At 37.2% G+C, this 23,466-nt stretch overlaps 1 protein-coding gene across 1 annotated transcript in view; it reads right to left on the bottom strand.

Moving 5' to 3' along the window:
* PREX2 (phosphatidylinositol-3,4,5-trisphosphate dependent Rac exchange factor 2) overlaps positions 1–23,466 on the bottom strand; it is a 689,594-nt gene that overhangs the window by 273,165 nt on the left and 392,963 nt on the right. Inside the window, exons 24-25 of the mRNA XM_053715101.1 lie at positions 12,785–13,007; positions 2,112–2,319 (exon numbers count right to left, since the gene is read on the bottom strand). Of these exons, the coding sequence (XP_053571076.1) occupies positions 2,112–2,319; positions 12,785–13,007 (431 nt within the window). The remainder of the gene's footprint in view (positions 1–2,111; positions 2,320–12,784; positions 13,008–23,466) is intronic.

Raw genomic sequence — 23,466 nt, 5'->3', positions numbered from 1 at the left:
AATCCCCATTCCACTGTTTGAGCATGCATAGTTGCAGTGGTCTGAGGTGTATCCAAGCAAATGGGACTATGTCCATTGCCGCTACCATTAATCCGATTGTCTCCATGCACTGAGCCACAGATGGCCGGGGTATGGAATGAAGAACTCGGCAAGTAGTTAAGAGCTTTAATTTTCTGACCTCCATCAGAAATATTTTCATGTCTACCGAGTCTATTAGAGTCCCTAGGAAGGGAACCCTTGTGAGAGGGGTAAGAGAACTCTTTTTGATGTTCACCTTCCACCCGTGAGACCTTAGAAAGGCCAATACAATCTCCCACATTCACTTTACCCTCCCGTAGAGAGACCCTAGTGCTTAGAGCCAGCAAAGAGAATGACTGGGGGGTGGAGCTAGAGGGGGAGCTATATGGACAGCTCTGCTGTGTGCTCTCTTTGCCACTTCCTGTAGGGTAGGAGAATATCCCACAAGTAAAGGATGAATCCGTGGACTGGATACACCTTGCAAGAGAAATAAGTGTCATCCCTCTTAACTAGTGGTATTACAGAGAATTATCACTATAGATGATATGTGTAACAAAATATTAGAAAGATTTGCCAAAAGGAGCTTAATTTGATAAAGACATATTTATATTTATTTAGTTTAGTCTAAGTTTAGTTTCATATGTCCAAAGCCACCCCTCTTTTTCCACTATGTCTTGTATAGAGGCTTGAAGAGTGTTGAGCTCCTTCAGTCCAATCTGTACAGCTTCATAAGAAGACTTACTACATAGCCAATCCCCACAAGTATTTAGTATTGTAGTGAGGAAGTTTAGTTTATATACATGAAGAAAAAAAGATTGTACTGTACTGAGAATTTTAAAACACACTGTGAGAGCATTATTGTAAAAGATCCCCATATGCCAGGTCTCTTACCAATGTGCCTGGCTGCTATATTGATGCTTTTGGTGACTGACAGGCTTTTCAGGGCTGTCTGACTTCTGAAAGTCTTTGTAACATTCCCTGCCATGTTAAGTGAAAGTGTCATATTTGTATGTGTGATTTTTTTCTGACTTTGAGTTATAAATCCAATACAGAATTAGCAAATTATTAAATAGAGGACCTGATGGGGAACGTGAAAATAAAAAAGGTTAATGGCAATTTAATGCTAAGAAGGATCCCCTTAATCATGATAGGTTAATTACACAAGCAACCAAGTATATCAAAGGTCTATAAATTAAGGGTTGTTTCTCTAAAGGGCTATTCAGGACTGTGGACTGCTGTGAGGACAATGGTCAGAAAATGCTGAAGAGGAGTAGCAAGTCTGTCCATCAAGACTGAAGAAGCAACATGATACTAATGAAACTAATGAAAGTAGAGACCTTCTTTGAATTGACGGGGTCTTGTGCTTAGATGATTGTTAAGGTAGGACATTCCTAGGTGAAGGTCTCTTTAAGTTAGAATTAAATGCATTTTGTTTTGGAGATTTTTTATTGGGAATGATAGTGTAACAAGCAGTTTGTGTGGGGGTGAGTTGGGTGATTCCTTGTAATTGGGGGTTATGTAGTTTTGTCCCTTGGGGCAGGGGGAATGGCACTATGAAGTGGACCTTTAGGGGGTCTCTTGGATACTGGTAGGTTTGGTTTTGAAGCACGTTGTACTTGAGAGTTCATGCAATGAGGTACATGGAGTGCTAAGCAGATTACAAATTAGGTTTAATAGGGTAGGGAGATTGGAAGGTAAGTGTTAAGGAAATGGGTGATCTGGTGTGGGAGACGTTAATTATATAAGGAATTATAGGGTTCCTTACTTTATATAAATAGGGTTGGTGTTTATTGGCACTGGGATCAGAAGGCCTTACCAGGCTGGTCATTGTGAGCAGCCATATGCAGTCAATATTGTTTTGTGACACAGTATGCTGTCACAAAATATTAGCTATGGAATGTTGATATATATGCCATCTTTTTTTATAGTGACTCAATTTTTTCAACTAAGTTGTGTGTGTCAATATTTTGTCTCTCAAATTTTTCAGTTAAAATGTATCTGAATCATGTCCAGGTGCTTCTTATTTGTCAAAAATATAGGTGTTTTCAAGTACAGTGCCGCCATTGCTCTAACTTATAGCAAGCAATACTTACTCATCAATCTTAGACACACAAGCTTCGACCTCAGCCAAAGCTGAATGGAGTTTGTTTAACAATTTCTGGTAAATGTCCTGGGTTTCCAAATCTTCATCCTTAAGTAGATATCGTAGACCATGACCATCTCTTTGACCTAGAGAATGCCCTGATGGGGCGGCCATTGTTGTTATAGTATGTTGTACATAAACCATTGGATTCAGTTTACCTAAAAAAAATTGTAAGAAATAATTATTAAACAGAAAAAAGCTACTTCCTAATGTGTTAAAGGGACAGGAAACCCCAAAATCTTTTGTGAATCAGATTGAACATGCAATTTTAATCAACTTTCCAATTTACTTCTATTATCAAATTTGCTTCATTCTCTTGTTATCCTTAGCCGAAGGAACTCTGGCAGCTAGCTCAACACATCTAGTTAGCCAATCACAAAAGACAAATAAGTGCAGGCACCAATCAGCAGCTAGCTCCCACTAGTGTAAGATATGTGAGTGTTCTTTTTCAACAAGGGATACTAAAAGAGCAAAGCACATTTGAAAATAGTAGTGAATTTAAAAGTGTCTTAAAATTACATGCTGTATCTGAATCATGCAAGTTTAATTTTTACTTTCTTATCCCTTTAATTGTTCTGCTTTAAAAAAAAAAGTTCATTTATATGCACATAGAAAAGCAAAGTCTCTTGTAGTTTGGTTCAATTTGGGTTGGTATTTATGCTCAAAACGTTTAATAATAGTTTCATATTCATTTTTTAAAAAGAAAATAATTTTAATTATTTGGGGCCGGATTTAACAAGCAGTGAATGCTGCTGTCTCCGCCTGAAGTATCCAGCTCGCTGGAAACTTAAAGGCCCACTAAACCCAAAATCTTTCTTTCATGATTCAGATAGAGAATAGAAAATTAAACAACATTACAATTTACTTCCATTATTTATTTTGCTTCATTTAAGTATCCTTAGTTGAAGAAAAAGCAATGCACATGGTCAGCCAATCACACGAGGCTTCAATGTGCAGCAACCAATCAGCAGCTAGTGAGCATATCTAGATATGCTTTTCCTCAAAGACTATCAAGAGAATAAAACAAATTAGATAATATAAGTAAATTACAAAGATGTTTAAAATTGCATTCTCTTTCTAAATCATAAAAGAAAAAATGTGGGTGGCATGTCCCTTTAAGTTAAGAAGCAGTGGACTGCAATCATCCTGATACGATATGATCGGGATAATTGACACCCCCTGTTAGCGGCCGCGAATGTGCAGGGGGCGGCTTTGCACAAGCATTGCACCAGAAATGCTTGTGCAATGTTAAATACCGACAGCGTATGCTGTCAGCATTTAGCAAGGTAGAGCGGACATGATTTGCTACACCGAATCATGTCCGCTTGCCCTTTATTAAATCTACCCCATGTTCTCCACTTGAAACAACAGTTACATGCACACTATCTGCAAACATATGAAAAGGGCAATATTTAAATTAGCCTAGCATAGTTCTCTATAGAAATGTTCTTTATAGGTTGCAACCAAGGCCTGAGAGCAAAATATAACTGATTTTAAGTGTACCACATATTTAAACACATTCGAGACGGATTCACTTATGATGTGTGTCTTGAATTGGGCAGGTGAACTTACATTCTTTAGCCAAAATAAGACACCAAAAACTCCCCTTCTTCATATACTTTTTATAATATTACTGTTTAATCTCATTTGTAAAATGTGTCTAAATATTTTCCTTGCAACCACCCATTAAGACTTCTCTGTACTACAGGGAGTGCAGAATTATTAGGCAAATGAGTATTTTGACCACATCATCCTCTTTATGCATGTTGTCTTACTCCAAGCTGTATAGGCTCGAAAGCCTACTACCAATTAAGCATATTAGGTGATGTGCATCTCTGTAATGAGAAGGGGTGTGGTCTAATGACATCAACACCCTATATCAGGTGTGCATAATTATTAGGCAACTTCCTTTCCTTTGGCAAAATGGGTCAAAAGAAGGACTTGACAGGCTCAAAAAAGTCAAAAATAGTGAGATATCTTGCAGAGGGATGCAGCACTGTTAAAATTGCAAAGCTTCTGAAGCGTAATCATCGAACAATCAAGCGTTTCATTCAAAATAGTCAACAGGGTCACAAGAAGCGTGTGGAAAAACCAAGGCGCAAAATAACTGCCCATGAACTGAGAAAAGTCAAGCGTGCAGCTGCCAAGATGCCACTTGCCACCAGTTTGGCCATATTTCAGAGCTGCAACATCACTGGAGTGCCCAAAAGCACAAGGTGTGCAATACTCAGAGACATGGCCAAGGTAAGAAAGGCTGAAAGACGACCACCACTGAACAAGACACACAAGCTGAAACGTCAAGACTGGGCCAAGAAATATCTCAAGACTGATTTTTCTAAGGTTTTATGGACTGATGAAATGAGAGTGAATCTTGATGGGCCAGATGGATGGGCCCGTGGCTGGATTGGTAAAGGGCAGAGAGCTCCAGTCCGACTCAGACGCCAGCAAGGTGGAGGTGGAGTACTGGTTTGGGCTGGTATCATCAAAGATGAGCTTGTGGGGCCTTTTCGGGTTGAGGATGGAGTCAAGCTCAACTCCCAGTCCTACTGCCAGTTTCTGGAAGACACCTTCTTCAAGCAGTGGTACAGGAAGAAGTCTGCATCCTTCAAGAAAAACATGATTTTCATGCAGGAAAATGCTCCATCACACATGTCCAAGTACTCCACAGCGTGGCTGGCAAGAAAGGGGATAAAAGAAGAAAATCTAAGGACATGGCCTCCTTGTTCACCTGATCTGAACCCCATTGAGAACCTGTGGTCCATCATCAAATGTGAGATTTACAAGGAGGGAAAACAGTACACCTCTCTGAACAGTGTCTGGGAGGCTGTGGTTGCTGCTGCACGCAATGTTGATGGTGAACAGATCAAAACACTGACAGAATCCACGGATGGCAGGCTTTTGAGTGTCCTTGCAAAGAAAGGTGGCTATATTGGTCACTGATTTGTTTTTGTTTTGTTTTTGAATGTCAGAAATGTATATTTGTGAATGTTGAGATGTTATATTGGTTTCACTGGTAAAAATAAATAATTGAAATGGGTATATATTTGTTTTTTGTTAAGTTGCCTAATAATTATGCACAGTAATAGTCACCTGCACACACAGATATCCCCCTAAAAGAGCTATAACTAAAAACAAACTAAAAACTACTTCCAAAACTATTCAGCTTTGATATTAATGAATTTTTTGGGTTCATTGAGAACATGGTTGTTGTTCAATAATAAAATTAATCCTCAAAAATACAACTTGCCTAATAATTCTGCACTCCCTGTATAAAACCAACTGTTGCAAGATTATACATTAATTTAAAAAAATGTAAGAAACCAATTTATAATTCTGTCTTCATATCTTCTAAACACTTCCCACGTATGACTTATAACAAGGCACATTGTCAACTGTAAGACAAAAACGCTGCTTGGTTGAACAATGCCTTAAAACACAAACATCTTCAGTTCTCTGTTAGCCAATGGGTTAGAAGGAAATGCAAATTCAAGTATTTAAATTTTATGGCAAGACAGGAGGCTTCATATTTTGCATCAAATCTTTACTAAATCCAAACAGCAGCAAAGAAAACTTACAGAGAGAAAAAATAAATAGCATAGTAACAAGACTGCACCAATCAGCACACAGCAGCCTAATAAACTGTAATGAGCAAGTCCAGCACTCCCTCTTTTCTTTGCTGCTTCCAGACAGCAGGTCATGTATTCATTTCCCCTCAAATTTTAATGTATTGTGATTATCTTTGTTTAAGATCAATAATCTGTTTATCTGTGTTTTAGAATATACTATAAACCATGATATATGGTTTCTTTGCTAGGTTCTTTAGTCTCTATTCTGTTTATCTTGTTTAAGACTTTTCTGTAAAACTATTATACATGGTTTCCTTCCAAAGTTCTTTATATTCTTATCCCTTTATTTTTCATATTCTTATCCTATATGTAATTGTTTTATACTGGAACAGGCAACAGGTTTACAGCCTGCTTGCTTGCATGATGTTTGTATATTAGGCCGGTTTCCAGGCCTTGTTTCTTTTCTTGCAAAGCTTTATTTAGTACAGTGTGCACTGCAGTGTGTGTGTGGCCAGTAGCCAGGCCTCATTTTTCATAAAACTTCTTTCTATCGGGTGCTGTGCTTAGGACCCCCTTTATTTCTATTGCACATTATACTAAATTTAGACAAGTCTGTATTTGCTAAACTTGTTTTCTAGCTTGCCTACAATTAATAGGTTTTTCCTTGTGTGTTGTATTATCTTAGTATGATGTCACCCTTATGGTGTAAGATTATATATAGTCATTTTAGGGCCATGTCACTCCTTTTCTAGCAGCCCCATCTGAGTGACCTATTTATTTATATAAAATTCTCTCTTACTTAATTATATGAAATCCTTTATTCCTTGCCTTTCAGAGCTTTCATATGGGGGATTTTTAGACTGTTTTAATCTAAGTCCTTTCATTTGTTAGACCCAGGTTTGATTGCCCTCTGGGTCTGACAGAATTAAAAAGTGTTTCTTGTTATAGACTGTAAAGTATTATAGACTCAGATGCTGATCTAAGGATGCACGAATCTGTATGTAGGTGAATATTTGTGTGTGTGTGTGTGTGCATACCTCCCAACATTTATAAGTTCAAAAGAGGGACACCCCCCCCGGAAAAAAAATTAAATGTGGTGGGCGGGGCTTAAAAAATCATAAGACCAAAGTAATATAAATAAAATTCTAAATAAAGTCATAGATTTTAATACACTTAGGCAGCAAATCAAACACAAGCTCAAACCACTGGTATGGCTATGTGAGCTATGTATTTAATTATCCTTTGCAAAGACATTGCTAAATATTTTTATCTTAATTGGACATTTAATAATAAATTCTTTAAAACTGCTCTCTGCATTCCCCAGTAATATTCTAAATTCTGGCCTTTAAAGTCAGCAAAAATGGACAGTAGCACGCTACATAGCATACACTTATACATGCAGATACACACACACTACATAGTATACACTTACACATGCAGATACACACACACTACATAGTATACACTTATACATGCAGACACACACACACACACTACATAGCATACACTTACATATGCAGATACACACACACTACATAGCATACACTTATACATGCAGATACACACACACTACATAGCACACACTTATACATGCAGATACACACACACTACACAGCATACACATATACATGCAGATACACACACACTACACAGCATACACATATACATGCAGATACACACAAACTACACAGCATACACTTATACATGCAGATACACACACACTACACAGCATACACTTATACATGCAGATACACACACACTACACAGCATACACTTATACATGAAGATACACACACTACATAGCATACACTTACACATGAAGATACACACACTACATAGCATACACTTACACATGAAGATACACACACACACTACATAGCATACACTTACACATGAAGATACACACACACTTCATAGCATACACTTACACATGAAGATACACACACACTACATAGCATACACTTACACATGAAGATACACACACACTACATATCATACACTTATACAGGCAGATACACACATTACATAGCATACACTTATACATGCAGCATACACTTATACATGCAGATACACAGACACTACATAGTATACACTTATACATGCAGATACACAGACACTACATAGTATACACTTATACATGCAGATACACACACACTACATAGTATACACTTATACATGCAGACACACACTACATAGCATACACTTATACATGCAGATACACATACACACACTACATAGCTTACATTTATACATGCAGACACACACACACTACATAGCATAAACTTATACATACAGATACACACACACAGTTATGGATACAGATAGACACACACACTACATCATATATGGGTATCTGTAATTCATTGTATGGGGTCCTGGGGTTGGCAAGCACATTAACTGGCAGTCTGCGGCTGTCACTGTTCGTTACCCTGGTATTAGCACTGCTCATTGTATAAAACTGAAGGCATGCTAGTATTATCACCAGGGGTTAGACATCATTACTACCAGAGGTAGGTTAGAGAGGTCACCATTACCCATGGTCAGAGTGTATACAGCCTTCTTACTCCTGCTTAACCCACACACCATATATATATAAAAATGTGTATATATATATATATACACACAGATCTTTGTGTCTAGATGTACCTATGCACGTTTTTATGTAGGCATATGTAGCTATATTTATGTGTGTGTATATGTACATATTTATGTGTATGTGTGTTCCTATACATGTTTTTATGTATGCATGTGTAGGTGAATATATGTGTGTGTGTGTGTATATATACATGTTTAGGTGTATACATGTACATGTTTTTATGTATACATATGTATGTATATATACGTGTGTATTTTGTCTCTTATGGCTTGGTTTGGAGTATATAGGAGCTTGTTTCACTTAAATAGTAATATACATCCAGAAGTTAATGCCACTTGTCATTGTTCTTTATGCACATATATACGGATTCATTTTGGAAGCTTGTATTGCACAGGCTATTCAGTCTAAATTGCTCTTAATACATCTCTATCAGAGCACAGTTTTAAAGTCCATACAATTTTTCCATAATATATATATACACATTCAGCTGCTTCAGGTTTATTGAATATAAGGAGATTATCCTGTATTAGGCTATATATTTAAACCTATATTAGGGCTTTATTTTAGTTTTTAGCCTTTATGAGCCTATATTATAAGTTCTTTGGCCTGTTTTCAGGCTATATATTTTAGGCTATATTTATATAGTAATTTTAGCCAGTATTATGGATATATTAGATATAAGCCGGTATATAAGGTTTTCCTGAATATAGTAGATCTGCCTAATTGAGGCTTCATTGTATAATAAGCTTGCATTAGGATACTTTGAATATAAGTATATTAGGCTATATTATATAAATGAACCCTTATTAAAGGGACACTCTACACCAGAATTTTTATTATTTAAAAAGATAGATAATCCCTTTACTACCCATTCCCCAGTTTTGAATATCCAACACCGTTATATTAATATATGTTTTACCTCTGTGATAACCTTGTATCTGGACCTCTGCAGACTGCCCCCTTTTGACTGACATGCAGTTTAGCCAATCAGTGCAGACTCCTAAATAACTCCACGGGAGTGAGCACAATGTTATCTATATTACAAACATGAACTAGTACTGTCTAACTGTGAAAAAAAACAAAAAACTTTCAAAATGCTCTGAGCCAAGAGGCGGTTTTCAACGGTTTAGAAATCAGTTTGAGCCTACCTAGGTTTAGCTTTTCCGAAATACCACCAAGGGAATAAAGCATATGTAATGACTAAAGACAATTGGAAAGTTGTTCAAAATGTCATGCCCTATCTGAATTATGAAAGTTTAATTTTGACTAGACTGTCCCTTTAAGGTTTATTAAATATGAGTATTTTAACCGGTATTAGGTTATTTTGTTTTTTAGTATTTTGGCCTGTATTAAAGGATTACTGTAGTTTTATTCTTGGCATATATAACAATTATATAAATCAGGTTATAATGTTCAAATAAATAATTTGCACCTACTTGCAGTTTCAAAGATCCTTCTAATATATATAAAATTTCGTTTTAAAATCTTCTAATGAGGTAGGCTAAAACAGCCCACAAATATTGGCTGTACAATCGTCCGTATATTCAACCAATAATATTCAGCTTTTATGAATCAAATGAAAATGTTTAGTCTGCATCTCGCGAAGTGTCAAAACCTTGCGCAGACGCATAGCGAATAATGTCTGCCATATTGGTACCTGGGTTCTCATGCAAGATAGGGCTAGGTGATCAGGTACCCACGGAGTGGGTTTGGAAATCAGGATTACTTTGTGAATCAATTGCAGGCAAACAGTAAGTTATTACAAAGTATGTGACATTAATAAGTGTCTTAATTTTAAACATTTTATCTATTTTTCAAACTCTGTTTTTTGAGTTCAGTGTCCCTTTAAAGGGACATTGAACATTTTGAGATAATAATATAAAATGATAAATCATTTATAAATAAAAAAGTCTGCTATATACTTCCATTGTTTATTTTGTCCCCCTTTCCTGTAATTCCATTCTGAAATTCTGAGTTTTTCAATTCCTGTTAGAATTGGAAGTGCAGAACAATGTTATACTCCACACAGTCATTGGCTGCACACTCTAGTGACCTATTTAAAACTGTCCCTGATTGGGCACAGCAGAGAAGAAAACCTAAGTTACAACATGGCAGCTTCCATTGTTTTATAGGCACTTAAACATTACACTTATTTTGTCAATGTTTAAAGATCTATTTAAACTTTTAAAAATGCATCTACATGTTATTCTCAGACTAATATTTTCTATGAATGCATCATTTTATTTAGCATTTATGTAGTGTTTAATGTCCCTTTAAGCTATATGATATAATAGTCTGTATTAGTTTTTTCAAATAAATATATTATCCCTTCTTAGGCTTTTCTATATAACTATATTTTAAGCCTGTTTTAAGCTATTTTAAATCTAGCTATATTAAGCCTGTATTAATTTGTGCAACGGTATCTGTTGACGCTATTTAAATATCCAATAATAATAATAATAATAATAATAATAATAATAATAAAAAAGGCTTTATTAATTAATCTATTAAGGCTATATTCTGTAACTATTTTAAGCCTGTATTAAGGCTCTATTAAATATAACTTTATTTAGCCTGCGTTTAGGCCATTCGAAATTACAATTTTAGCCTGTTAAACTTTTCCTTCTTCCGAAGAGGTCTTTTTTGCTTACATTTTTTGATCTTTGCTGTCGCCCCATAAGTAAATCCTTTCCCCCTCTTTTGAGGTGGATCATAAACCCTCTCAACACACTCCAGAACTGTCTCCCATACTTCAATCTCTTTCAGCCCAGTATCAATGTCACTTTCGCCCTCAAGCGCCTTTGGAAGGACTCACGCCCCTCTCCTGGGCATCTCACTTAGGAGTATTGTTTAATCTGTTCTGTATTAACCAGCTTCTTTATTAGTACTCCTCTAATCCTTTTACCTATTCTTTCCCTTGGAGGGATAGTCTAGTCGAAGGTGAATATTGGATTGGTTTTGGCTATACTATCTCTTATTTTGTCTATCTCCTCTGGTGCTGTGCTGAGAGTCCATGCGGACGCGTGCCTGACCAGTGACTAGCTCCGGTCGGTCATGCGAGCCGCTGCTCAGCGCGACACTGGTTTCTCATTGTGGATTTATTTACTTTACTTTCCTAATTTTATTCTTCCTTTGAAAATTTCTTTTCCTTGTGTATTTCTCTTTTCTATCCTCTTCCTTCTTCTAAGTAGTTTTTTGCCTTTGAAAGTTTGTATCAGCCATGGCCAACGTATTCAATCATCCTTAAGCCCTTTTCAGAGGTATCCCTTAATTCCTATGAGACTTGTACTAAACTCTGTAGCTCAATATCAGAATCTCTTGTATCCTTGCAATTGGTTTGGGAAGACCCTATATCTCCCAGTCTCACATAGAGGCATAACTCCAGCTCGAAGGCTGTTAGCCCCTTCCCCGGGCTTTTCACATAGGGGTGATAGAACCTCCTCCCCAGAGGTAAAATGGGGTTTAAAGAACCTTCCTTCCCCAGGGTTTTCAAGAGGGACATCAGAGCTTCGACTCTGAAAGTTTTTTGAAATTGTTCATTTTGTTTAGAATTTTTTTTAGGTAAGTGCTTTAAAAATGCAAAATATGAAGCCTCCTGTCTTGCCATAAAATTCAGATTATTATAGCCTATGGTGAATAAATAATCTTGATTTTATTAAAGACAGGAGGCGAATATTTTCCCACCCCTCTTTTCCCTCCCAATATATATTAATAAGATTTTGTTTTGTGGAAATTTTATCTAAATGATGTTATTGCTATTAATTTTCCTTTACTGGGATTGTTGTTACTTTGCGTTTTTTCTCTTTTCAGTGACTCTGGATTTTATGTTCTCCCTTATCTACGGACCAGGTCATCTGTTGATTCTCCGTTCCTGGGTATCGCTGTTCCATTTTGGTCTAGGATGGATATTTTAGAGTTTGTTTTCTTCATGATTGGTTCCGCTGTCTTATGATCAAAGAAAAGAGGAAGTGCTGGACTTGCTCATTACAGTTTATTAGGCTGCTGTGTGCTGATTGGTGCAGTCTTGTTACTATGCTATTTATTTTTTCTCTCTGTAAGTTTTCTTTGCTGCTGTTTGGATTTAGTAAAGATTTGATGCAAAATATTCGCCTCCTGTCTTTAATAAAATCAAGATTATTTATTCACCATAGGCTATAATAATCTGAATTATGTATCAGCTGAGCTGGAAAAATTAAATGTGACAAGGTTGTCAAAATTAGCTCCTTTCCATAAGAGGATACCTAGATAAGCTCAGGGGAGTGCATGTGTCAAGTGCACTATATGGCAACAGTGATTGTAATAATGTTAAATATAGAGCTAAATATACATGCATGCTCCTGATCAAGTTTTATCTAACTTGAATAAAAATTTAATTTAAACTGCCGACAGATTAAATACCAGCAGAGAGAGATGTATCCTGATGGCACTATATAATTAAATAAAATACACGGGCATTCTCACCTTGCTCTGTGCTTTTATTTTCTTTGTCATGTGATGCATTTTTTCGGCTGTCCAGTTGAACTCCAAAGGCACTTCCAAGAGAAGTAAGTGTTTTGGGGTATGAGACCTCCATGATGTTTAAATGGCAGTTTGTTGGACAGAAGTCACTGCTGTGCAGGGGAGATATTTTTGACTTTGCTTGCTTGAAAGTAGGCCAGGCTCTGTTTTTAAGCACTCTTGAAAACTATTAGAAAATACATCAAAGAAAATTACCGGTATATTTATTGACATAATGAATGAACACTAAATACAGGTAGAATATTATTTTGTTAATTTGCTATGAAAACTGAAAGCATGAACAACATACATTTGAACTAAAACGCAAATACTCTCACTATAAATCAAAATAATGTCTGTTATTAAACGTATTATTATAATGTCTACTTATTATATACTTGCAATACTAACACATTCTGTAATCTGGTTATTAATATTATCTGGAAATTAGATTTGTATAATTCAATTAACTGAAAGGATTGTGGAAAGGTTCTTGCAATAGCTAATTGTTTATAATTTTTATAGTGTGCCTCTAAATTCATTGATATCTGCAAACACATCTTTTGAAGAAGCAATAGAAGTAACTTAATGCTGTCAATAAAATAGTAAAAAATTGTAAAATAGGACGTCCGGTGGATGGCGTCAGGAAATGGCAGCAGAAGTTTTCAGCTCTGGGGAAATCTGCTTTATTTTTTGCTAATTGAACCTAGCCATCCCCTTTTTCTTTGGCATTTCGGATGCCCGGATACTCTAATGGATTCAGGAGTACATCTTCCCTGAGCCCCGGAAGGCGAAGAGCGTGAATGTTTTAAATAGACACTGTGTGTAAAAACGACGCAACTCATCTTGGAATGATGGGAGACTGCACAAACTCGATTGTTAAAGATTTGATCGGATTGTTCATACTGCTCCTAGATGGCTTGGAAGCCTCTTGTTTAACCCTTGGTGAGGAGATTCGAACAACTAGACAATGCACTCATTTTTTGAATGGCATCAGTGATTCCTATAAAGATGGCCACATGGAAACTGATCAGTCATCATTTAATGCCTCGCTGGCTGAGGATGGCCTAAATATTCAACCACAGAGCAATTACTGTAATAGCCATGTAATCGCCCTGGAGACGGAGATCTTCTATTATATATCTATTTTTGCACCGGCTCACATGCAAATTGCCTCCAAGGCCGCAATCCCACACCACAAATTGGAAAACCTACAAGAATTTCAAACACACTTGGGTCAAGTATCTGGTGATGAGTCACTCGAGCGAGAACACGCTACTAGCAAAAGTAAAGATTTCCCTCATCCTATCCTAGTAGAAGAGTAGGACACAGTTGTTTTCATATCTATGGCACAGCTGGGGGAGCAGCTATATTTTTCCATATTACAGCCTGCTTCTGACCGCATTTGCTGGAAGGGATACTCAAGGATTTGTTCACCTACTGGTATTGGATGATCTTGTTCCTGTGATTTCGCTCGGACAGGGTATTGCTCTGGTTCTATCTTCAACGTTATTATGAAAGTACAGTATTACAGTAGTGAACACTGGTCGGTACTATACAAGAGTAAATGCAGAAAAGGCACCTTTATTTACTCTAGCTGATATGCCAATAGCACTATCTCTGAATAAAGCAAGACTCTGAATAAAATAAGACCCTTTATATTAATAAGTTAATACGGCATGCTAATCATAACACATGCTGACGTTGTACTTCATGATCTGGATTTGCCCTGCTTGTTTTCTTTTTTTTTGTTGTTGTTTATTGTTGCAGGAGTTTGTGACCTTTGCAAAAAGAAAGAAAAGGACTCTCTGTCTTCGTGACAGATCTAGATGGCTTATACTCACATGTAAATTTTAAGTCTCCTCCTGCTCATTTTGGAAGGAATTATCTAGAAGCCTAACCATTGTTAATTTTAGCCCTGTTGGCTTTTATTTTTTTTTGGATTTTAAATTTGTTTAATTTTCACATTTTATGTTAGAGATGGTAAATCTTACTAAATCTGTGACAAGCATTATGTTAATTAACTATTGCACCTGGGTAAAAGTCGTCTGTAAAAGCAAGGATCCAACATAAAAAGGAGTCCAAGCGGTGTTATACTAGTTGTATGTATACTCTCTTATCCTAGTGACAGTTATTGTATAGTCTCTTAGACTCCATAGCTAATGCAGATCTGTTTGAATGTGGATGAGCATTATCCTGCTGAACCTATAGCACTAATTATTTATTCACTTTACCTCTCTAGCACATGAGACTGTAGGTTAAGTTTATTCTCTATTATATACCTACAATCACAGTTAACCAGGGTCTTGACCATAAGTGTTCCTTTACTGGGATTCCTGCCAGTCTTATATAGTGGCAGTAAATTCTGCATTCAAATCTTACAGCCCTGAAACTTGATGACTAAGGATTGGAAATTTAGCAACTTAGCTTCACATATATTTTATGATTAAAACATAGCTTAACTCAGCCCGTTTCTGTAAACTGTCATCAACATTTGAACATGTTATTGTTGTTTTGTCTGTTTTATTTTGTTTGTTTGTTTGCTTGTTGTTTAATGTTTTTAAAAAAATGAGACACATTGGTTCTGTCCCCTGGACCTAGAAATTACTTATTATACTTAAGCCCATTGTGTATGTAGGCAGAATCTCTCTATGTGGATACAGGCTTAATTTCAGAAACAATAATGTAGAACACATCCTGTTTGGGTATCTTTACACGGGTGAAATATGTATATTTGTGTCATTTAATTTTTTTTCATTTTGCTCCTGTGATTTACGAAACACATTGTTGTATTGTAGACTTTCCTAGGGGAACCAATTGTATAATTGTATACTGTATTTATTTCCAGTCTCTTAATAAAAAAAAATAAAAAAAAAATAAATTGTAAAATATTCAAGAGTTAAATGAAAAGATCTACCATTGTATATATCAGGTGTTGCCTTGAGGATATCCCTAGGCAAATGGCACATCCAGCCATGATTTTCTATCAGGTATGTACACATATAAATCATTTATAGCTATTGGACCTTATTGAGGTGCAAATTAAACTATACTTAGACGTCATAAACTATTTTCAGAATAAAAATAAAAAACTGAAATCTGAAAAGGCAATACCTGTACTCAATACTTGTTTCCTGAATTTCTTTTATAGTAATTTAATTTGAAAATATGTAAAAAAAAAAAAATACATTGGCAGTAGAGCAAACATGGATGAAATTCCTACAAACAGTCAGCAACACACATTTGGTGGCTAGATAAAACTGTATATTTTATTAGTGTTACTACTCATTTGAGTCCAGGTTGATCTACTACAATATTTAACTTACCAAAAATAATTACATTTTTTATTTTTAAATCAAATTGAGGAAATTGATTAAATTTGAGTTTATATTTTGGTTGTTACATTGTGTTTCATTTAACTATTAAAAGCAATCCATAAAATGTTTTGTTTGCTGAGGAATAGAAGCCATTTTAATTCTGTGTCAGTTTGTGTGAAAAATGTAAAAATTATATTATATAGAGTATATAGAAAAATTAAGATTTGTATTTCAAACCAAATTTGTTTTAGTTTAAACATACTAAAACTGAAAATAAATATTATGTATGTGTCTTGGCTTATTTGGTATTTAATTTTATTTACTATACCATGGAAAGGAGAAGAGTTAAATCAGGGGAAAAAAAACAAACAGAAAATTGAAATATATGCCATAAAAAATTGTCAATTTTCCCAGGGAAAATTATAATTAAAAATATTATTAAAAAAATAAATAATCTACAGTTTCAGAAAGAAAAAAATAGATCTGCATTTCATAATTATCCTAGACTTATACTTTGTTTATAGTAAGCACGTGAAATGTCTCATTGGTATTTTTTGAGCTAAAGATAATTTATGAGACCAGTTCTTTATCTTAAAAAATAGGAAGATCTTACAATGGCTGAATCTGACTTCTCTTATATTCAGCATCTGAAAATGAATCTTTCACAAAGATCAACTTGCTATAAACATATATCGTTTCTGTTTACCCAAGATGGACAGATAATCCATCTCACAAATAAATCATATTATCTGCTGGGATGCAGTGGAGTCAGCACATTTTGTTTATTACTTCTATCAGACTCATATTGCTACTTGCCGGTGCTACATACACTCAATATATATGATTAAAACGGCACAGATGTAACTAATAGCTCCTAAAAAGTCATTTTTCATGTCACAGATTTAATATAATGGAAATCATATCTATTATTTTCCAATGTACATAACTTGCTGACAATAGCATAAAAGTCTGTATTTTTACATTTTTGTGTAATACTGTTAATGTTACTCAGAATGTGAAACGGATATGCTGATCATGCATTTTTTATGCACCACTAGAAACATACGCAAAAAATGTAGTATTATATTGATTGGTAGAAATCTTTGAAGATCAGAACTTTTTTCTTCCCTGAACTTCTTTTTAATAGTTTGCATAAGTCCCATTTTTTATTTTCTTGCATAATACAGATAGAGCAAGACTTTTAAATTAACTTCTATTATCACATTTACTTTGTTATTTTGGGATCCTTTGTTGAAAAATATATGTACATCTGTGCAGGATCAGCAGCAGCAATAAACTTCTGGGAGTCAGCTAGTGATTTATGGCTACACATTTGGCTCTTGTCATTGACTCACCAGATGTGTTCAGCTAGCTCCCACTTTTTGCTATGTATTTAATCCCTTTGTAGGGGTTAAATACATAGTTATAAGCAATCAATAGTGCAATAAAAAAATGATCTAACATACAGTGGCCTAGAATACAATTGTAGCGATGAGTGCTAACTCCTCCCAAGGTAAAATATTAGTCATCCGAGTTGGCGCTGGTATTACAAGCTGAAAGAAAAACGTTAGCAAGCAAAAGACTCAGGCTTCATGACTTCAGGTGTCTTGATGATATTGCGACTGTGCCAACTGCCTCTAACTCTAGAATTTTATGGGGTCCGCTAAAGAAAGCCTTTTCTATTTTCTTGCACACTAATCTGAAACTGCACTAAAGCCTCATGTGCGATAGAAATATTTACATTCCTATGTTCTTCACTTAGAAGAAATTATTTTTGTTTAAAAAAAAATATATATATATATATATATAAATATATATATACTGTATAAATATGCATACAGTATATAAACTGTTTGATTTTTTGTAGAATATACAGGGAGTGCAGAATTATTAGGCAAGTTGTATTTTTGAGGATTAATTTTATTATTGAACAACAACCATGTTCTCAATGTACCCAAAAAACTCATTAATATCAAAGCTGAATAGTTTTGGAAGTAGTTTTTAGTTTGTTTTTAGTTATAGCTATTTTAGGGGGATATCTGTGTTTGCAGGTGAATATTACTGTGCATAATTATTAGGCAACTTAACAAAAAACAAATATATACCCATTTCAATTATTTATTTTTACCAGTGAAACCAATATAACATCTCAACATTCACAAATATACATTTCTGACATTCAAAAACAAAACAAAAACAAATCAGTGACCAATATAGCCACCTTTCTTTGCAAGGACACTCAAAAGCCTGCCATCCATGGATTCTGTCAGTGTTTTGATCTGTTCACCATCAATATTGCATGCAGCAGCAACCACAGCCTCCCAGACACTGTTCAGAGAGGTGTACTGCTTTCCCTCCTTGTAAATCTCACATTTGATGATGGACCACAGGTTCTCAATGGGGTTCAGATCAGGTGAACAAGGAGGCCATGTCATTAGATTTTCTTCTTTTATACCCTTTCTTGCCAGCCACGCTGTGGAGTACTTGGACGCGTGTGATGGAGCATTGTCCTGCATGAAAATCATGTTTTTCTTGAAGGATGCAGACTTCTTCCTGTACCACTGCTTGAAGAAGGTGTCTTCCAGAAACTGGCAGTAGGACTGGGAGTTGAGCTTGACTCCATCCTCAACCCGAAAAGGCCCCACAAGCTCATCTTTGATGATACCAGCCCAAACCAGTACTCCACCTCCACCTTGCTGGCGTCTGAGTCGGATTGGAGCTCTCTGCCCTTTACCAATCCAGCCACGGGCCCATCCATCTGGCCCATCAAGACTCACTCTCATTTCATCAGTCCATAAAACCTTAGAAAAATCAGTCTTGAGATATTTCTTGGCCCAGTCTTGACGTTTCAGCTTGTGTGTCTTGTTCAGTGGTGGTCGTCTTTCAGCCTTTCTTACCTTGGCCATGTCTCTGAGTATTGCACACCTTGTGCTTTTGGGCACTCCAGTGATGTTGCAGCTCTGAAATATGGCCAAACTGGTGGCAAGTGGCATCTTGGCAGCTGCACGCTTGACTTTTCACAGTTCATGGGCAGTTATTTTGCGCCTTGGTTTTTCCACACGCTTCTTGCGACCCTGTTGACTATTTTGAATGAAACGCTTGATTGTTCGATGATCACGCTTCAGAAGCTTTGCAATTTTAAGAGTGCTGCATCCCTCTGCAAGATATCTCACTATTTTTGACTTTTCTGAGCCTGTCAAGTCCTTCTTTTGACCCATTTTGCTAAAGAAAAGGAAGTTGCCTAATAATTATGCACACCTGATATAGGGTGTTGATGTTATTAGACCACACCCCTTATCATTACAGAGATGCACATCACCTAATATGCTTAATTGGTAGTAGGCTTTCGAGCCTATACAGCTTGGAGTAAGACAACATGCGTAAAGAGGATGATGTGGTCAAAATACTAATTTGCCTAATAATTCTTCACTCCCTGTATATCTAAACCTATACATCTATATGAATATATACAAGTTTCTATTAAAACAAATTAAAACATATTAAAATGACATTGCCTGTTTCAATGTATTTGATTGGAAAGGGCTCAAAAGTGTATACAGGTAGAAACCCCTTTATCCAAACTGCTTGGGACCAGAAAAGGTTTGGATTTTGAAATAGTTTGGATTTTAAAATATTTGTATTTTTAAAATGGGACAGTTTGGAGAGGGGATGGAACCAAGTATACACAACAATATCTTATGTCTTTTAGGTAATATTTACATGTCATAATATACATGCAACTTAAAGGTAGTTTTATATAATTTTTTATACTTTTAAATACATAGGGGGATATCTATCAAGCCGTTAACCGCAAATATGCTGGAATTCCGCAGCGTAATTGTGGCGAGCTTGATTCGGCCTAGTTATCAAAGCCTACAGAGCGGCAAAAGACGCAACATACGATCTGCCGGTCTCAATCTGACACAGATCAATGCTTACGTAATTACCGATGTTCCGAATGCACATTCGGCACTATTTGACACTTTTTAAAAGTTATCAAATAGTTAACCGGTATGCTCGCGGCTATTCCAGCCCAGCGTACCTGGGTTTCAATCCACCACCCTGGAGACCGCGGATGCCATAGGAATCAATCGGAGTCTGAAAGCAGCTAAAGCTTATGTTCAATGCTGCCAGATATCCCATTGATTTTTATGGTAGAAAACCAGTAACGTTAACACCTAACACCCTAACATAAGCCCTGAGTCTAAACACCCCTAATCTGCCGCCTCAACATCGCCGCCACCTACATAATGTTATTAACCCCTATTCCGCCGCTCCCGGACCCCGCCACAACCTAAAAAAAGTTATTAACCCCTATCCCGCCGATCCCGGACCCCGCCGCAACTAAATAAATGAATTAACCCCTATTCCGCCACTCCCGGACCTCGCCACAAGCTAAATAAAGTTATTAACCCCTATCGTGCCGTTCCCCAACACAGCCGCAATTAAATAAATGTATTAACCACTATTCCGCCGCTTCCGGACCCTGACGCAACTAAATAAAAAAATAAAGAGCTAAATGCCCTTTTAAGGGCAAGGCCCATACAAATGCCCTTTTCAGGGCGATGGGGAGATTAGGTTTTTTAGATAGGGTTTTTATTTGGGGGGGTTGGTTGGTTGGGTGGTGGTTTTTACTGTTGGGGGGTGTTTGTATTTTTTTTTACAGGTAAAAGAGCTGATTTCTTTGGGGCAATGCCCCGCAAAAGGCCCTTTAAAGGGCCATTGGTAGTTTATTGTCGGCTGGGGGGGGTTTATTTTGGGGGGAATTTTTTATTTTGATAGGGCTATTAGATTAGGTGTAATTCATTTTTATTTTTGACACTGGTTTTTTTGGTAACTTAGTGTTTGTTTATTTTGTAATTTAGTTATTTTTAATAGTATATTTAAATAATTTGAGTAGCGTTAGGTTTTTTTTAATATGTAATATAGTTAATTTAATTGGTAGTTTAATGTAATTTTAGTATAATAGTTAGGGTAGGTTAATTAATAGGTTAATATAGTTTAATTTAATTCTACAAGTAAGTTATATTTTATTATAAGATAGGGATGTTGTAATTTTAATGGAAAGTTAGCGGGTTGTTAGGTTTAGGCGTTAATAGCTTAATTTAGTTTATGGTGATGTGGGGGGCTGGCGGTTTAGGGGTTAATAGGTTTAGTTAGTTTTAGTGATGTGGGAGGCCAGGGGTTTAGGGGTTAATACATTTATTTAGTTGCGGTGGGGTCCGGGAACGGCGGAATAGGGGTTAATACTTTTATTAAGTTGCAACGGGGTCCGGGAGCAGTGGAATAGGGGTTAATTCTTTTATTTAGTTGCGGTGGGGTCTGGGAGCGGCGGGACAGGGGTTAAACATTTTAGTATAGTGGCGGCGTTTAGGGACAGGGTATAAATAAAGTTAGTAAAAAGCTGAATAGCAGCGAGATCGATGACTGTTAGTTAACAACAGTCTAATGCTCATCACCCCATGCTTGGTGCACGGCTTTTTTTATAAATATGGAGAGCGTATTCAGGTCAGCGGCCGCGATGTTAGGCGATGTTAGGCGAGCGTATTGGTCCGAGAGCGGCGGAATAGGGGTTAATAATTGTATTTAGTTGCGGTGGGGTCTGGGAGCGGCGGGATAGGGGTTAAACATTTTAGTATAGTGGCGACGTTTAGTGACAGGGTATAAATAAAGTTGGTAAAAAGCTGAATAGCAGCGAGATCGATGACTGTTAGTTAACAACAGTCCAATGCTCATCACCCCGTGCTTGGTGCACAGCTTTTTGCCAGCTTTTTTATAAATATGGAGAGCGTATTCAGGTCAGCGGCCGCGATGTTAGGCGATGTTAGGCGAGCGTATTGGTGCCGTTGAATGCAACAAAGTTGACAGCTTGATAGATATCCCACATAGTATCATCAGAAACTGTATTTGTTTGATAATTTTTAATTAACAAAGTTTAAATTTAAGAATAAGTTTGGCTTTTGGAATTCTGGATTTGGGAACATGTACCTGTATATATGTGTATATATGTATGTATGTTTGCAAATATATATATATATATATATTATATATAATAGTACTAAAGTCTATGTACACAGGCCATTTTTTGCAGTACAGTGGTCCCCCCTCTCTTTTGCTCTCTCTCCCCTCTATTTTGCTCTTTCACTCCCTCCCTCTTTTGCTCTTACTCCCCTCTCTTTTGCTCTCTCTCCCCCTCTCTCTTGCTCTCTCTCTCCCTCTCTCTTGCTCTCTCTCTCCCTCTCTCTTGCTCTCTCTCTCCCCCCTCTCTCTTGCTCTCTCTCCCCCTATCTTGGCTCTCTCCCCCCCTCTCTCTTGCTCTCTCTCCCCCATCTTTGGCTCTCTCTCCTCTCTTTTTTGCTCTCTCTCTCCCCTTTATTTTGCTCTCTCTTTCCCTCTCTTTTGCTCTCTCTCTCCCCTCTTTGGCTCTCTCCCCCCTTTCTTTTGCACTCTCTCCCCCTCTCTTTTGTTCTCTCTCCCCCCTATTTGTCTCTCTCTCCCATCTCTTTTGTTCTCACTCCCCCCTCTGTGGCTCTCTCCCCCCCCCCTTTCTTTTGCTCTCTCTCTCCCCTCTTTTGCTCTCTATCACCCCTCTTTTGTTCTTTATCCCCCCTCTTTTGCTCTCTCTCTCCCCTATTTTGCTCTCTCCCCCTCTCTTTTGGTCTCTCTCCCCCCTCTTTTGCTCTCTTCCCCTCTCTTTTGCTCTCTCTCCCCCCTCTTTGGCTCTCTCTTCCCTCTCTTTTGTTCTCTCTCCCCCCTCTCTTTTGTTCTCACTCCCCCTCTTTGGCTTTCTCCCCCATTTCTTTTGCTCTCTCCCCCCCTCTTTTGCTCTCTATCCCCCCCTCTTTTGCTCTCTCTCCCCCCTCTTTTGCTCTCTCTCGCCCCTCTTTTGCTCTCTCTCGCCCCTCTTTGGCTCTCTCCCCCCTCTTTGGCTCCCCACTCTATTTTGCTCTCTCTCCCACTCTTTGGTTCTCTCCCCCCTTTCTTTTGCACTCTCTCCCCCTCTCTTTTGTTCTCTCTCCCCCCTATTTGTCTCTCTCTCCCATCTCTTTTGTTCTCACTCCCCCCTCTGTGGCTCTCTCCCCCCCCCCTTCTTTTGCTCTCTCTCTCCCCTCTTTTGCTCTCTATCACCCCTCTTTTGTTCTTTATCCCCCCTCTTTTGCTCTCTCTCTCCCCTATTTTGCTCTCTCCCCCTCTCTTTTGGTCTCTCTCCCCCCTCTTTTGCTCTCTTCCCCTCTCTTTTGCTCTCTCTCCCCCCTCTTTGGCTCTCTCTTCCCTCTCTTTTGTTCTCTCTCCCCCCAATCTTTTGTTCTCACCCTCCTCTTTGACTTT

The sequence above is a fragment of the Bombina bombina genome, chromosome 5 (assembly GCF_027579735.1).
Source record: "Bombina bombina isolate aBomBom1 chromosome 5, aBomBom1.pri, whole genome shotgun sequence".
NCBI lineage: Eukaryota > Metazoa > Chordata > Amphibia > Anura > Bombinatoridae > Bombina > Bombina bombina.
The sequence above is the reverse complement of the archived record's forward strand: the minus strand, read 5'-3'. Positions and strand labels throughout refer to the sequence as shown.